The sequence below is a fragment of the Patagioenas fasciata genome, chromosome 4, assembly GCF_037038585.1.
Source record: "Patagioenas fasciata isolate bPatFas1 chromosome 4, bPatFas1.hap1, whole genome shotgun sequence".
Taxonomy (NCBI): domain Eukaryota; kingdom Metazoa; phylum Chordata; class Aves; order Columbiformes; family Columbidae; genus Patagioenas; species Patagioenas fasciata.
This window is the reverse complement of record NC_092523.1, coordinates 18308973-18324645: the sequence shown is the minus strand read 5'-3', so window position 1 is coordinate 18324645 and position 15673 is coordinate 18308973. Positions and strand designations below refer to the sequence as shown.

Below are 15673 nucleotides of genomic sequence, written 5' to 3'. Positions count from 1 at the left end.
GTTGAAACATACTTTTCCTTCTGTGCTGTGACACATCTCCAAGTTCCAAATTGTTCATCAACAGCAAGAACAAAACTTTAATAATTTTCAGTACTACACAAACACTCATAAGTACACTCCTAAGTAAACGCTCTCTTCATCTTAAGTTTCAATAACTTGTCTTAATGCACTTGTGGAGAGGGAGCCTCAATAAATAGCAAGTACAGACAATTCCTCTGTTTGTTATTTTACAATTGTGTTGTAAAAATTTAGAAAAATGGAGGAACTGTAACAAAGCATTTAATTCTTGAAATATTTCTTTCTCCATCATTCAGTAATACATTGTAAGAAGCATGAAAATACAACATAGATACCTTTCAGTTTAAAAGCTATTTCAAGTACCAACTTGAAGTTCAACTCGTACAGCATTCTTTTCTAGAACTTAATATTTCAGCTTACTCACACCATGTAGCTCAGAGGAGCTGTATTTTGGGGAGGCTTGGAGGGGTTAAACATATAGCTCAGTTATGAACTCAAAAGTTGCAATAGTTCTACAGCCTGTGAGAGCAACATTTTACCTCTACACTAGTTTTCAGCAGAAATAGGTTTTGCAAGGTTTGGGGGCTTTTTTATTAGTTAGGTTTTGGGTTGGAGTTTTTTGTTTAGTTGCTTTTTTGTGTTTGTGTTTTTTTTTTTTTTCTTTTTTTTTTAAGTCTACACAGATAGTTCTTTAGAATGATTAAGATAAAAAGGGACATTTTAGAAATAAATGCTATTAATTCAAGTATCAAAGTGTAGGGGTTTGGCCTAGAAACTTTTTAAGCTACTCAAGTAACCTTTCTCACAAGAGTAATCAGTGGGACTACTCATGCAAACCAAGTTATTCACGTGGTAAATGTCTGCAGAATCAGACTCTAAATTAGCATTTTAGGGGCATATGGCTGCCTCAATGGATTATTCACAAATACAGGAAGAAAAATGTGGGTAGTTTTCAAACAACTACTACACACTTTTCCTATCCTGACATCTTTTGCATGTTTAGCATAGTCTTAGAACGATCACACCTGGTATCCCAACTACAAGACATGGAAAAATTATTAGGAAAAATTATGATTAAGAACATTCCTATCAGCCAAAAAAAAAAATGGTTTTTCCTAAATCGAAAGGTAACTGCTCTGCTACATAAACAAGTAAAGAGTATATTTAGCCCTCAAAACCTGACCACATTGTATTTCTGGAGTACAAAGATCTGTAAGAAAATTTTAGACTTAAGTAGCTTATAATAGAGCTCGTTTAGTCTATAGCACCTGTCTTCAACCAAATTTTATAATTCCCACCAGATGAGAATAGCTTGTAAAAACACTAGGATACTTTGAGCAGGAAGGTGGTCTTGGGGACAACAATTGACTACACTTAAAAGTAATTTTTAAAGCTGTGTCTAATACTGGTGTTAGGTTTCATGTTTTCGTTTTATCTTCATCTTGCTTTCTTAAGAGACTATTTCAAACTACTATAAACATCACACCCAAAATGACAGTTTTAAAAAGAAAGAAGAAAAAAATGTTTAATTTTACATTCTCATAAGGAATTGCTTCAAAAGGTTTTGTCTCACATAATAAGCAGTGGTCTCGGGAAATTATGTTGTGGAAATTCCACAAACCTTGATCCTTTGTGCCTTCCTGCCATGAAGCACACTGAAACCCATCACTGATACATTACTGTCATCTATGGAAGAGAGGTTCAAACAACGTACCATGTCACACAATCCTTTCTTTGTGAGACTTGCCATGTATAAATTGGGGAATAACCTATTAGAGAGCAGCACATGGGAAAAGGACCTGGGGGTCCTGGTGGACAGCAGGATGACCATGAGCCAGCACTGTGCCCTTGGGGCCAGTAAGGCCAATGGCATCCTGGGGTGTATTAGAAGTGGGGTGGTTAGTAGGTCAAGAGATGTTCTCCTGCCTCTCTACTCTGCCCTGGTGAGACTACAACTGGAATATTGTGTCCAGTTCTGGGCCCCTTAGTTCAAGAAGGACAGGGAACTGCTGGAGAGAGTCCAGCGCAGGGCAACAAAGATAATTAAGGGAGTGGAGCATCTCCCTTATGAGGAAAGGCTGAGGGAGCTGGGTCTCTTTAGCTTGGAGAAGAGGAAACTAACAGGCAACCTCATTAATGTTTATAAATGTATAAAGGGTGATCGTCACAAGGATGGATCCAGGCTCTTCTCGGTGACAACCAATGGTAGGACAAAGGGCAATGGGTTCAAACTGGAACACAAGAGGTTCCACTTAAATTTGAGAAGAAACTTCTTCTCAGTGAGGGTGACAGAACACTGGAACAGGCTGCCCAGGGAGGTTGTGGAGTCTCCTTCTCTGGAGACATTCAAAACCCACCTGGACACATTCCTGTGTAGCCTCATCTAAGTGTTCCTGCTCTGGCAGGAGGATTGGACTAGGTGATCTTTTGAGGTCCCTTCCAAAACCTAACATTCTGTGATACTGAATGGCCATATACTCTTTAGAAGCCCTACTCATAGGAATGCAGGCTCATCATTTGGGTTACTAGTTAGAGCAGAAAGTCTTGTAGACGTTAACATAGAAGAGGCAAGATTATCATTAATCCAAGAGATTTTTTACACCGTTTCAGAAGATACACAAAGGTACAAGCTGTTGCACTGATTGAAAAATGGGCTGTACGTATTGAAGTTGAAAGGCTTGTTTCAGCAGATGGAACATCTACAGAACAGACCACACGATTCAGCCATTCAAGACACAGCCGTGAAGAAAGGCACGCTCATAGCAGACTTATTAGCTCAGAAAATGCTGAACCAAATTAGTTCAGACAAGATTTAGCAGCCCCTTAAGAGCTGAACCTTCAGAGAAGATTGCTGGAAATTATGACTAAGAGAACACCGCAGCATATACCCATTTATTTGACTGAATACTTTTCAGAGAAGTATCCAACTAAAAGGCTTATAGCAAAATCACCTTCAGCTTCACCAAGGTCTCTCCAACAACTAAAGTTTCCACAAACCTGAAGTTTGGCTGATTAAGTTCCTAGTTTCCATCTTATTCTCCCTCACAGTTCTTATGTAGTAGGCACTACTATCTGATCACTTACTGGTAACTGAACCTTTTTACTTTAAAATTACAGAAGGGCTGCTGAAGTAACCATCACTTGTTATGGCAGTATTTATTGTGATTTTGGTTTCCACTGCACTTCTACAATTACACTGGTGTGACATAAATTCCTGTCATGGAGCATATTACATCAAAATAGCTTTGTGTATATAGTACTGTATATAGCTATTGTACTAGATACTTCTTGTAGCTTAATTAAACTGCAGGAGAAACATTTCTATCCACCTGAGGTACACATAGATTTAGTCAAATTGTATTTTAAGTATTTCTCTTTTGAAGAGAAGGTTGAGAATTTTTCTCTTCAAGATTCATTTTGTGAAGTGCTACAGGTCTTCACTTCTCTTAGAAGGAGCTGTTTCATGATCCATGCAAAAATTCAGCATTTTGCATAAGATCTACCAATGTGTATTCACAACAAGTAACTCACTGATCAACCAAACAGTTCCTTGGAAATGACAGTAACTGGTCTAAAAAGAAATTATTTTGTAACTGAAATTCCAGTACACTACAACAGCAAAAAAAAATAATCCAAAAGCACCACTTAACATGTATAGATGAAAAGGACTGTTCTTTATGTTACAGAGAGTACTTAATACAAAAAAACACATTTTAAAATTCAGCCTGTACACACTAGCACAAAATATTCTAGTGTAAGAAATATTTCATGTAAACAATATTACAAACAAAGTTGAGTTCATTTCAGTTGCAGTAAGGTTTGCTTACACCTTCCACTGGCATGCTAAAATGACTGCATCGGGTATTCTCTGATAGTGGCTTGGCACGTTACACTTACAGTGGAAATGTGAGATCCTACACTTACACATCGCAAAAACTAAAAAGCTTTAACTTGCTTTCTATTTAATGTATTAAAGAAAATACTTGAAGGAAGGATCCACAAGTTTCTGGAGAAATTGTTTCGAATTTCAGAACCCCAAGGAGATGAATCGGCTGTCAGAAAACAATGTACCTTCATCAGATGGACTTGGCAGTTGTAAACAAGAAGAATTTTCTCAGCTTTTCCTCACAAATATGAAATATTTGCTCTTAGCCAACAGCTGGGGCGCTTTAAAGACATCTTGCATATACATTCAAATGACAATTCACCCACACACCTAACATTGACTGAATTCCAGCAATTAAAGAAATTTTTATTAGCACTGGAACAGATGCAAAATAATTCTGAAGACAAAACAGAGTTTAACTTTGTAGATCTAAATGACTAAACTTTCAAACAACAGTTTGCCTGCTGAAGGGTGAATAAAAGTAACACACAAAAGTAGACACAATTATCAGAATTTCTCTTCTTAACTAGTAACTTATGTAACTGAAAAAATATCTACTGTTTTCCAAAGATTTTACAGATTTATCAAGAGAAAACCAAAGAAAAAATACATGAAATGTAATGGAAAAAGGTGAACACAGACAAGTTTTAACAACTCAAGTTTTTTTGTTTGTTTGTTTTTTTCTAGTATTGCAATTCTGTGCTTCAGAAATCTTGCCACTAAATGCCTTGAAATTATGACAGAAGTTAAAATAATTTTTTAAATACTGTAAATAAATCACAACAGTACAATCTTGCATTGAGACAATCAAGAAATAAAGCTGACTATATCCTGTTGTGAAATTTATCAGGTATTTGCTATCAGTGTCAAAACATTCACAGTGAAAGCATGGATATTTTAATGTTTCATGTACTCGTACTTTCACAACATGAACTGTGCTGTTTAATTTTCTAGCTAGACCCTATAAACTATATCTAGTAGTGTGCATAAATTATCACAATATATCCCTGAATAGGAGAAACTGGACTAAATCCCTATACTTCGTGCAAAGTTTAAGCATGTAAAAAAGCACTGCATTAAGTGTTTTAATACAACTTTAAAAAAACCTGACTATGCATTTCTAAGAGCAATCAATTTAATATAATTTATTCAGAAAAGGTTGCATTATTTAACAACACTTTCAATTTTTAGGTCAAAAAGTTACTTTGGTTTATTTGAAAAAATAAGGCAATTATCTCAAGTCTATGACATTTCAACTATTATAGAAATATCGTCACTACACTGGTGGTTACTAAGTCTCTTGAATAGCTTTTTCTATAAGACCAACCAAACCATAAGAGTTTGTGTGGATTTTTCTGTTTAAAAAACACACAGCAGCTGTGGACACAGAGCACAACTACAATAAAACAAACAGAATATTTAGGCCAATGCTCCTTTACAATGGAGTACAGTAGAAATACCTTTATGAAGACAAAGCAGCAGTGAGTAAAAAACTAAACAAGACCTCAGAGGTGTGGTTAAAGAAATGGTGATACAATGAAAATGCAGCAACTAAGTTGCCAAATAATGAAGATGCTACTCTGCATATGAAGTTCTACATGAACATATATTAATACAGTGACACTCTTAGACTTTCTGAGCTTCAAACTGAAACTATATGCAACAATCAGCATCTTGCCTTTAACAAGTCTGATGTCCCAACTTGCACAATACATTTTAAAAAATATTTTCATTTGAGGAAATCCAACAAAATAAGGGGGTACATACTGAAAATTAAGCATCTATTATAAAATGCTAAAAGTTTTGCAATTATAATTTCTACATCCTACTGAAATGAAGCAGATATCTGCACTTCAACTTCACCAGACAAGATCCTCTCATCCCCGCTTCATCCTCTCTGCCCACAGTACTTTATCCTTCTATTAAAGTCCAACTGCAAATAATTTCTGAAAGCAAACAGTTCATATTTTTCCTAAGCCTTTGTAAAAGCTTTAATTATATAAAAACTTGAGTAGAATTCAATTACTGCTTTCATACTATGGAACAAGTCAACAGTTTATAACTAGTAGTTACTTCCAATAAGACATTGTATAAAACATCCAACATGTCCATGACTAACATCTAATACTGTACTTCAGAGAACAGGCTTTTTTAGGTGTATTCACGTTTGAAAATGTCCTTGTGTATTCAAGTGAAAATATTTGGTAGTATTCAAGCTATATCCTACAAGACAATTACAGTTTACACTTCAAATCTGGACTGCATATGAAAGCTTCCCCCCGTCCAAGTCCCACACATACTGCTTGAGAATTTCTTCTCTTGTGTCTCAAAAAGAACAGATGTCCCAAATTATAAAAAAAAGAGAAATCACAGAGGTCTGAATACCTTAAAACAACTGATTCAACTAAAAAAAAAAAAAACCACACAAAAACAAAAACACAAAAACCACAAAAACCACAAAACAAAACTCATACATTTAGAATTAAAAATACTTACAGCCTCTCCAGTTCTTTTAAATCCTGGAATGCTCCTCTCTCAATAGTACTAATCTTGTTCTCCATGAGCTGACTGAAATATAGAAATATACATATATATTTTAATAGTTCTGAGATAACTTGTTGCGTTAACAGTAGTCATTTAAAGGCAACCACATATTCATTAAAGCAGTACAACAGTTATTCTAGAGTGACATTCACCTCAACCTTCCAGACCCCTTTCATCAACACTTCACACAGGCTCCTACATTCAAAAGGAGAAAAATAATCCTTGTCAAAAGAAATAGGAATAGATATTACATTTGCTCATCTACTTAAAGAGTCCCAAGATAAAAAATTACACATATGCATACATGACGTCTGCACACACGCACATACATCATTGCTCTTCAGCACGTTTTAAGACTCCAGTTGAACAGTAGGAAGGCAATGTTAGTCTCACATGAGAATAACAGAAATACTGAACGGTGGTGTTGGGAAAAAGCACTAGTGAAAGACTGCAGAGAGACTGTAACCATAACAGTAGTTTTGTTTTGTAAAAAAATTCAAAATTACTACAACATGATATTCTGTTTCAGAAAGAACCGGAAAAGGATTTTATATTACTACTTTCTCAAATTAAATAGCCTTAACAAATAAGTAAATTTTGCAGTATTTCAAACTTGGTATTAGTCATATTTACACACCCTTTGCCCCCCAAAAAAACAAAACCGTACCCAGCAGAATTTTAAAATCTTCATAATGCTAAAACAAAAGTGTTCACAAAACAAAAAGCAAACCAAATCATTCCTTCCTCAAATTCACTGTTAAAGTGTTTCCTTTTTGCTCCAAAATTGTAGGAAAACAATAACCATTATCTCGGACTTGCTTTTAAACTCAGTTAATAACTTTTTTCCCTAATGAATTCCCTTATACTTCAAGATGAGAATATCCTTTTTCATCCTGAACTATAAATTTGCTGATTTAAAACTGAACTCATTCCAATAGTTATTCAACCAATTTTAGCAACTCTTACTTATAAGCTACATGCTAAATTAAATCCTCAAGTTCCACAACGTTAAGGAAAGATGTTAAGGTTTTAAATATGTTACATTTAAGGCAACTGATAACTTATTCATATTAATGTATAAAACATGGGGGAGGAGCTGTAAATTCAGATGCAGTAGCACAATAGTTTAAAAGTGATAACCCATCCAGCTTATAAACTGAAAGATAACTAGTTCAATGGTTTTTATAACAAACTGCAGCATTAGTCCTAAAAGGTATCAGTGACAGAAACAGAAAACTTACAGAACTCGAAGGTGTCTTAGACCTGCAAAGTCAGTCTTGGTGATTCTTGTGATGTTATTTCCATTAAGATCCCTAAGAAGAATAATTTATAAGCAGCAAAATTAAAACATTCAAAAGTTATTCTAAATTGTTCTGTCTGCTTTCATAGGCACAGCATTTTCACAAATTAGAAAATGTAAATGAACCCAACAAACCATTCCTAAAACTAACACTGCATGAGTTCATGATTTCAAAGTGACTGAATAAAGGTTTATCTTGAAAGTAGCAGTTTCAAACTTTGTAATAAAAGGCTCTTAACAAAGTCAGTTCTGCCTACCATAATAAATCTCACGTTTATCTTCAGCGACACAGAAGAGTCAAAACCTGTCTGAGTGTGGTTAGAACTGCATTTAGAAAACCACTAGAGCAACTAAATATATGCACTACAATATTAGTTTGACTGTAACAAAAAGTAATAAATTACTGACATTAAGAAAATTATCACCATTTTTAAGCAACACTCTACTTTCATGATATTGTTACAAAGGCAGAACAGCGCTTAACTTACATAACAAATATTAGCTTTCAAACAAGCCTAAGATTGTTGGTGAGTAAGAGATAGGAAATATGATTTTATGAAAACTAAACTCTTCACTTGCTGCACAGAAAGCTATGCAGAATGCAAAGCATGTTCAGAAGCAACGGAAAATTGTGTTTAGGCCCTAGCATTTCTGTTCATACTTCAGCACTACCTCCTTTTCTGGAGTCATTTGTCTCTTTTTCAAAACATTTTTGGGGTCAACATATAAACATCCTTCAATTTCAGTCACTACAAATAAAACAAGACTTGGCAATTCCTAAGGTAAGCCATTAGAAAGTGGTATCACATGGACACTACCCTAACAATTGCAGCTTATTCCCAACGTATTTAAGAAGAATTTTAAAAAAAAAAAAAACAAACCACACTTTTTTGTGTCTGTGTGTTTATACCACATGTGGCCAAAACATCACTGTAAGGAAACCGCACAAGTCTCAGCAGAAATCAGTGTCCCTGATACTGAGTGAAATTCATCATCAAGACGTGTTCATACGCCAACATTTAAATGACTTATTAGAGAGCAAGTAATAGTGCGCTCACCTCTTCTACTCCTTAGACCCTCCTGAAAGACAGCCTGAGATGATAGATAACCGACCACATGCTCGCTCTCTCTCAAGACTAGAAAATGCCCCAGCCGTAGGGTACTCGCACAGTCTCAAAAAGCGGGTGAGGGGGAGAAATCACAGTACAGGCACAACTTAGTGCCGTGAGTGGGGAAAAAGGCTAAAGCACCCCAGCGTGCCCTCGCCCAAAGGCAGATGCGGGCTTGCGCCAGGGCAGATCCCCGCCAGCCTCCAGCTTCAGGGCAGCGGCGCGTCCCCGCTCGCCTCCCCGCGCGAAGCCACCGCGGCAGCGGGCGGGGCGGGAGTGAGCGCTGCGCGCCCGCGGAGCTTCGCCGCCCGCCCCAGGGCCTGCCTGCACCCGCGGAGTGCGGCGGGGCGCCGCGGCCCGGCTCTGCCCCGGCGCCTCGGGGAAAGAAAGCCGCAATAGCGAAGTTTGCTGGGAAATGGGCGCCGGCGGGGGAGAGGCCGCTCTGCCGCCGCCTCGGGGCGCCCCCCGGGCTGCAGTGGTGCCCGCCCCGCCACCCCCGCTCCCCGCGGCGGCGGGAACCGCGCTCCTCACCGCGGCTTCCCGGGATGAAAGGCAGCGCGCCGGGAGCAGCAGCCACCTCTCCCGTGTTCCTGCGCATCGCCGTGAAACGGGCACCGCCAGCAGCAGGGGAAGGGAACAGGAACTCCCCAAAGGGCGTCGGGACCCCAAACCGGGCCGGCTCCGGGGGCCACCGCGGCCCCGCTGCCAGCTGGAGCCCTGACGGGCGTCGGGGACTACGGGGTGCTCGCCGCCCCAGCCGGGTTACTTACAGCCTCTCGGTGTTGCGGGGGATGTTCCTCGGGACGCTGCGCAGCGCCAGCCCGTGACAGTCCACGGTGCTCCCCGAGCAGGAGCACTGCGCCGGGCACGGCTGCGGCGCCACCTCGCCCGCCATCGCCAGCAAGAGCCCCAGGGACAGAGTGAGTTTCCCCCAGCCGCACATCATCACCGCCCGCTGCCGCCCGACCGGGGCCCGCTGGCCTCAGCCCCGGGGAGGCGCGGGGCGCGCCGCCCTCCTCCTCCTCGCCGCGGGGAGCGCTCGGGCAACTTTCAGGGTGCGGAGAAAGCGAAGTCCCTTCTATCCAAAGCTCAGCCAAGAAAACAACCCCGGAAAACTGAGGTGGGTTGCACTGATCCGCGGCTGAAGGCAACTTCGCTGGGAGGGGGGCCGGGCCCTCCCTCGCTAGCCCGTCGGGTGGCGGAGAGAGGCGGCACTTGGGTCTCGTCTTCACACGCTCCCTGCGAAGGCAAAGCAAACCCACGGGCTCAGGGTATGGCAGAGTTGAGCTGGCTCCTTATGTTCCTCCTCGCTCCTTTCAAAGCTGTGACTTCCCTCTGAGCCCCTGGGCTAAAGGCCGCGGAGCCCTTCTCCGCCCAAGCGGCGCACTTCTTGCGCGGCGGCCCGCGCAGCGCAGCAGCCGCTCCCACGCGCGTCTCCCGCCGCGGGCCGCTCACAGCTCCACGGGGGGCGGCGGCGGGGCTGACACGGCGTACACACCGCCCTGCCAGAGGCGCCTCAGCAAATCATACCCCTCTCGCAGGCATTCATCAAACTGTCTCACGGAAGGAGGAGGGAGGGGAAGAAAAAAAAAAAGTCAAACACACAAGATGATGTTGGGCTTGGCTTTCCACCCCCCGCGCCCCCTCCTGCTGTAAGCTCCCAAGCCAAGTTTAGCAGGAAAGGGCTGGTCCTACAGCACGATAATAATAAGCAGCTCGAGAAGTGATTCGTTGCTCTGCTGGTAGGGAGTTCATCCACGACCTCCTTCTCCTCGGTGACAGATCACAGCTATAGATCCTCCTGTGATCCCGGGAGCACGGTGAGACAGACCAGATAACAAGCGATGTGCGGCGACAGCGGGAGGGGCGGGGGGTGCGTTATTCTGATCCCCGTGGTCTCCCGGATACCGTGGCTTTGCTGCGGCAAAGGCACCTGATGGAAAAGGTAGTAACTGCTCAGTCCTTCAGGTGAGGCCAGTTCAGCAGCTCCTGATGTTGCTGCAGGAAGGGAAGCAACTTTCCTCCTCTCCCGGAGTCCGCCGAGGCACAGCGCCTTGGGAAGGGTTTGCACCCCTTCTCCCGATCCCGCCGGTGCACCTGAGCTGTCGGTGCCTAACAGCCCAGGCCGGCCCTCGGCTCCCTGGAGGCGGCGCTCCTCCGGCGCAGAGGGAAACGGCAGAGAGGGCGGGGGGTTGTGGGGGGAGGGTGTGGAAGCGGGAAAAAGGAGGCGACACGCCGGGTCCTTCCCTCGCACCCCGAGTCTCTCCGCTTGGACAATAGGATGGCACCGCCGCACGCAGGCCGGCTCTCCTCCCCTCTGCAAGGTGCCTGTCGCTGCCCGCGGAAAGTGCTCCCCGAGCGCGGCCGCCAGCCGAACCGCCGCCGGCACCTCGCCGAGCGCTCCCCACGCGGCCGCACGGCGCCCCCCGCCGCTCGTCTCGCCCGGCGCGGCGCCCCCACCCCACTCCCACGGAGCCAGGAGCGCCCCACGCGCCGCCCTATATAGGGGCGGAGGGGCCGCCCCTCCCCGGCCCCGCCCGCAGCGCCCCGCGCCGCGCTCACTGGCTGCACCGCCGCCCGCCCCGGCCCGGCCCCGGCCAGGGGGGCGGGGGGGCCACACGGCGACGCCAACAATGAATGAAAGTTGGGGGAGAGCGGGGGCGGCGGCGGCGCCGGGAGCGGCAAGTCACCCCATCAGCCCCCCGGAGCGCGGCGGAGCCCCCCCCCGGCCGCATGGCGTGTGGAGTTGTTGCGCGGACTTTCTCACGCAGCCGTGGCCTGCGGGTGTCAAGCGCCCCGCGAGGGAGAAGGGAGAGGGGGAAGCGGGGCCGGGGTCCGCCGCGGTGCTTGTGTGTGTTTTGCCTGGGGAGGGAGGAGGACTAGATCGTCGCGTGCTACACTTGGAAATATCTCGGGCATCTCACCGAAGGTCTTGTTTTTCTCTTTTGTGCAGCAGTCGCTACAGAGGGAGAAAGGATTTTCTTGGCAGTTTCGTCGGTTGCAGTTTTACTATGAAACACACCGGAATCTCTCATAAATTATTTTCCAAAATAAAATAAAATGGACAAGTGCTATTCCATGCATTAAAATACGTTGAGTAGCAACATAAACACTGCTGTGCTCGATTAGGAAACACCTTCCATTTCAAAAAAATTGTATTCTAAATGCACACAATGGTCTTGATAAATTTTCCTGAAGTGGTGATTATTGTCAGTGTGTCTTCAGTGTTCTTAGGAAAATACTAAGTGCATCAAGTTCTTAAGATTAACTGGTTTTAGTTTTCTTTGCTTGCAGTTCCATGCAATTTGTAACAGCTCTGGAGACCTCAGTAATAGGTGAAAGTGATTTATCTTTCATAGATGGCAACCCCCAGCAGGGATGACTAAGCCTTCAGCAAGGTGTAGTTTGGAAATGCTCAAGGGATTCCATAGTTTCTTCCATATGGCTGAGTCCAGCTGAGTCTCTTCATCCCTGGGGTCTCCGCTGCACAATCCCCGCAAGAGGTTCACTGTCTCTTTTCGCCTGTTACCAAGAGGACAAATTCTGTTCACAGAAACACTTTTCTAGATCTGAGTTAATCTGCTGAAGTTGGAGCCAGCAAATTTACTCCTGACTTCTCTTACTGTAGAATGTGAGCCAAAATGAAAATTTCTAAAAACATACATACCTACAGGAAACTTTAAGGTTTTGATCCATTTGTTTAGACAATATCCAGTAAATATGATTGTTGCACCATTTTCAAATGCTGATAATGGCATGTTGGGTGTTACATAGATACTCCAGGTTTAGACTGATGCAGGAGGGTAAATTTGGTGACTGCAAAGGGAATACATCAGCTTCTATGTATAAATGCTTTTCACTCTTTTCTCCCATTTGATTGTTTTAGGTCTTTAGAAAGGATTTTGCAACTTTATAGCAAGCAGCAGGAAAGAAAAAAATAGCTTAATCTAACATACTGTTTTCATGTCTCTACTAAAATCCTTTGTCTTGTAACACCAGGCAGAGAAAAAAAAAAAAAAAAAACACCAGAAAATACAAATATACAAATATTAACCATTCAGTATTTTTCATTATTTGTTTCAAGTACCAGCAATGTGCCTAGTGTTGCAGAAGACACAAAGAGAAGAAATAATAAATCTTTATATATAGTAATTGTCAGAAAATCTGAATCAATTCTTGAAGTGTTAAACATTGCTAAACAACTCTACACAGACCTGATTGGAAATCTAAAGTGGTCTGAATTTAATATACTTTGTTTTCAATGATAAGTATACTAAGTACAACCAAGATCAATTTTTATTCCTGTTTGGGGGGGTTCATTGTTTTTTCACATACCCACCTTTGAAGCATACCCTTCTATTCATTCAGATTGATTTTCCTAAATGTCTTACCTGCCAGCACATTGAAACTCCTTCTTTGTGATCCAAACTCTTTAATGGGAGAACTCCCAGTGTCTGAAATTGTCTGAGGACAAGGCTTTCTGTCAGACACAGCATAGTATCACTGCTGGAGTATGAACCTTGCCCCACGAAATGTCCTGTGGCTGCCTCAGTTGCCTGCAGTATGAATTCTAAGACACTTCCAAAGTTATAAGGGAAAATATTCCCACAGAGGCAGAAGCTGGGGAAAAATTACAACAACAAGATATGTTAAAAGAAAAGCAATTAGAAACATTCATCAGTGGAAAAGCAAAAATTTTATTACAGTCATTTCAAAAAATAATGACAGCAGCTAAAAGCAGTTTTCTGATCTTCAGATTTCATTATACAACGTTCCACCCTTTGTAGGATAGTCTAAAGGGACACTCAAAAAGATAAGAAGATCGGAAGTATTAGCACGAGGAGATCAAAGTCAGTAATAATAGGTAACATCTTCGAAACAGGATTCAGAATATGAAAATGGAGAAAGCTGCTACTCTCATTTGAGGTTGGTGGCAGTGACTACAAAGCTATGCACCATTGCAGATACATCTGAATGAGCCTGGTGAATATCAGCTCGATGAGCATCACTATAACTTTATAAGGACAGCATGCATGAAAGATACTGAACCAAATTACTCATCAGTTTGTAAATAACTGAAGGTCAATAAGGCAACTGAAAAATGGCAAAAAAACATATCAAGAATAATTAGTATGAACTAATCTAGATTTCTTCTTTGAGGAGATAACTAGCTTTGTGGATAAGGGGAAAGTATGATAGATGGTGGTGCTAGCATTTCATTTGCCACCATGCACAGTAACATTTTTCTGAGCAATCTGCTTTAACATAGTCAAAATCTAATTGCTGGAATGTGGACACTTAACTGAGTAAAAACCCCCATACCCTCAGTCAGAGTACGGTTGATGGTGAGTCCAGGAGTGCATAGAAAGTAGACTCTTTTAAAAAGCTGTTAAGACTATTATGCCACTGAGTTATTCCATTAGTGATTGAAAATTAAGTATAACTATTAACAGATGATGCTAGGGTGGAAAGGAATGTAAGGAGTTTACACGGCAGAACCACAATTCAAACTTATTTTGATAAACTGGAGAAAATACATAAAATTAGTAAATCTTAAAGAAGACATGTACATAACATTGCACTCAAAAAATAAATTCAAATGTATAAATACAAAGTGACAAGCTGGGCAGCAACACTCTAGAGAAGGATATGGAGATGAAAACATATCTTAAGTTTGTGATAAAGGAGATTCCATTACAAAAGGCAAACATAATTCTGATAAGGTATATATGACATAAAGGAAGTAAGCATTCTTAAATGCTTACCAATTCCTAAAGCTTTACAAAAGCTTTTGTCAGACAAAGTGTTCAGTTTTGGACACCATTCCTAAAATATGCTTTAAATAAAACAGACAGACCTCAGAGGACAAAACTAAGAATAAAAGTTTTAGCAAACATGAACTATGAAAAAAGTTTGAAAAAGGTACATTTACTTCATTTAAAAACAAACAGACAAACAAATGCACACACACGTACAAAACAACCCAGAAAAAAGGAGAGGCATCATAATAGTTCCAAACATTTTAAAAAAAAAAAAGTTTGTAAGCAGCACAGCAGTCAGTTAATATTCACAGCCAGGAAAGGGCTTCATTTTCAGGAATGAAGGTTTATAGATCAGAAAAGCTGGTGGTAAAGAAGACTGTGAATCACAAAAGGTGATATTGGTCTTTGTTTCATCATCCCCCAAGCCACATTTTTATGGGAGATTTTAAAACAGTCTAAACACATACTAGATAGGAATTATCCAGATGTACTACATACAGTGTCTGACTAGGGATATTAACTACTTGTCCTTTCAGGTTCTTTTTAGCTATGATTTTCCATGGGCTGTTAAATAAACAACCTCTACTAGTAATATTCATTTTCAAAGAGAACATCTGACTGCATGTATTAGTTGCTTATTATTTATTATAATGTATTTATAATTCAAAATCATCTAGCACTTTCAGTCAGAATTGTGCTAGGAAGGGGAGTAGTACAACAAACATATGATCACAACCCCCTAGCTTTTTCTTTTTAAGTAGACGTGATGTATGAAAGGTAAAGTAATACAGTTTTTTTTACAAACTGGCAACTAAATCCTTTCATCTGTCAAGCTAATGTGAAGTTCATTGGCTATTTATCTGTAAGCAAGCATAGATCTTGTGGAACAAGCAATGAGGAGACGATACTAGCATTCAGATTAGATCAGAGGAGAAAGATTGTGTCATGATCAGGGCAAAAGAAGTCAGGAGGGGAACCTGAACAACAAGCTAACATCACATACATAGTAAAAGGAGGATGGATAAATTAAAAAAAAAAAAAATAATATAGGAAA

At 41.5% G+C, this 15673-nt stretch overlaps 1 protein-coding gene across 14 annotated transcripts in view; it reads right to left on the bottom strand.

Annotated features, from left to right (window-relative positions):
- The window catches only part of SLIT2 (slit guidance ligand 2), a 263667-nt gene extending 252460 nt beyond the window's left edge, over positions 1–11207 (bottom strand). For 3 of the 14 annotated variants that reach the window (XM_071807345.1, XM_071807346.1, XM_065836605.2), the window contains exons 1-3: positions 9628–10325; positions 7690–7761; positions 6401–6472 (exon numbers count right to left, since the gene is read on the bottom strand). In XM_071807345.1, the coding sequence (XP_071663446.1) occupies positions 6401–6472; positions 7690–7761; positions 9628–9803 (320 nt within the window). In that variant the 5' untranslated portion in view covers positions 9804–10325. Of the gene's footprint in view, positions 1–6400; positions 6473–7689; positions 7762–9627 lie in introns of all 14 variants that reach the window. The other 11 variants (XM_071807343.1, XM_071807344.1, XM_071807348.1 and 8 more) reach the window with 9 other exon arrangements.
- Positions 11208–15673: the final 4466 nt, after the last annotated feature.